The sequence below is a fragment of the Gavialis gangeticus genome, unplaced genomic scaffold (assembly GCF_001723915.1).
Source record: "Gavialis gangeticus isolate Ggan-Ray unplaced genomic scaffold, GavGan_comp1, whole genome shotgun sequence".
Classification (NCBI taxonomy): domain Eukaryota; kingdom Metazoa; phylum Chordata; order Crocodylia; family Gavialidae; genus Gavialis; species Gavialis gangeticus.
This window is the reverse complement of record NW_017729018.1, coordinates 12437149-12437837: the sequence shown is the minus strand read 5'-3', so window position 1 is coordinate 12437837 and position 689 is coordinate 12437149. Positions and strand designations below refer to the sequence as shown.

The 689-nt window shown below is 73.4% G+C and overlaps 1 protein-coding gene across 1 annotated transcript in view; it reads right to left on the bottom strand.

Annotated features, from left to right (window-relative positions):
- Positions 1 to 689, bottom strand: part of MIDN (midnolin) — a 57762-nt gene that overhangs the window by 45225 nt on the left and 11848 nt on the right. The window contains exon 2 of the mRNA XM_019513161.1: positions 406 to 631. Coding sequence (XP_019368706.1) covers positions 406 to 623 — 218 coding nt within the window. The 5' untranslated portion in view covers positions 624 to 631. The remainder of the gene's footprint in view (positions 1 to 405; positions 632 to 689) is intronic.

Here is a 689-nt window from a genome sequence, read left to right as displayed (position 1 = left end):
TGGTACTGCTTTAAAGGTGTGTGTGTGGGGGGGGGGGACTCAGCCTTGCGAGCCCCCCTCCGCTCCCCACCCCCGCAGCCAACCTGGGGCAAGCAAGACAAAGGATCCCCCTCCCCAGTCCTGCAGGAGCCCGGACACAGAGGCGCTGGGGGGGAAGGCGGGGGGATAAGGGGGTAGGGGGTGCCGCTTCCACCCCCCCCCACATCAAGCGCAGGGGCAGGGGTTAGGGGGCGCGTGGGGGGGCCCGGCCGGGAGGCGGGATGGAGAACAAAGAGCAGGCGGAGGCATTGTCCGCACCAAGTTGGAAGCCGGCCCGGGCGGCTCTCGCAGGGGTGTCCCGACCCCGGGGGGGCCTCCCCCGCACGCCGAGCTTGTGCCGCGGGGCCCGGGGGGGCAGGGACCGACCTTTCTTTGTGCAGCAGAGCCAGCCGCTCCTTGGGCACCTTGAGGCGCTGCGAGAGCCGCCGCTTCAGCCCCTCCACCGTCTCCTCGCCGGGCACCGAGAGCTCATAGCGGGCGCCGGTGGTCGTGTGGATGTAGAGGTTCATGGGGGGCTCGGCGGGGAGCCCCTCGCAGGCGGGGCCGCCGCGGCTGCAGCTCCGGGCGCCGGGCTGCGGGTCCATTCGCCGACCTGGCGGGGAAGCGGCACGGGGGGGTCACGGCGGGCGGGGGGCAGACAAAGGGGCCCC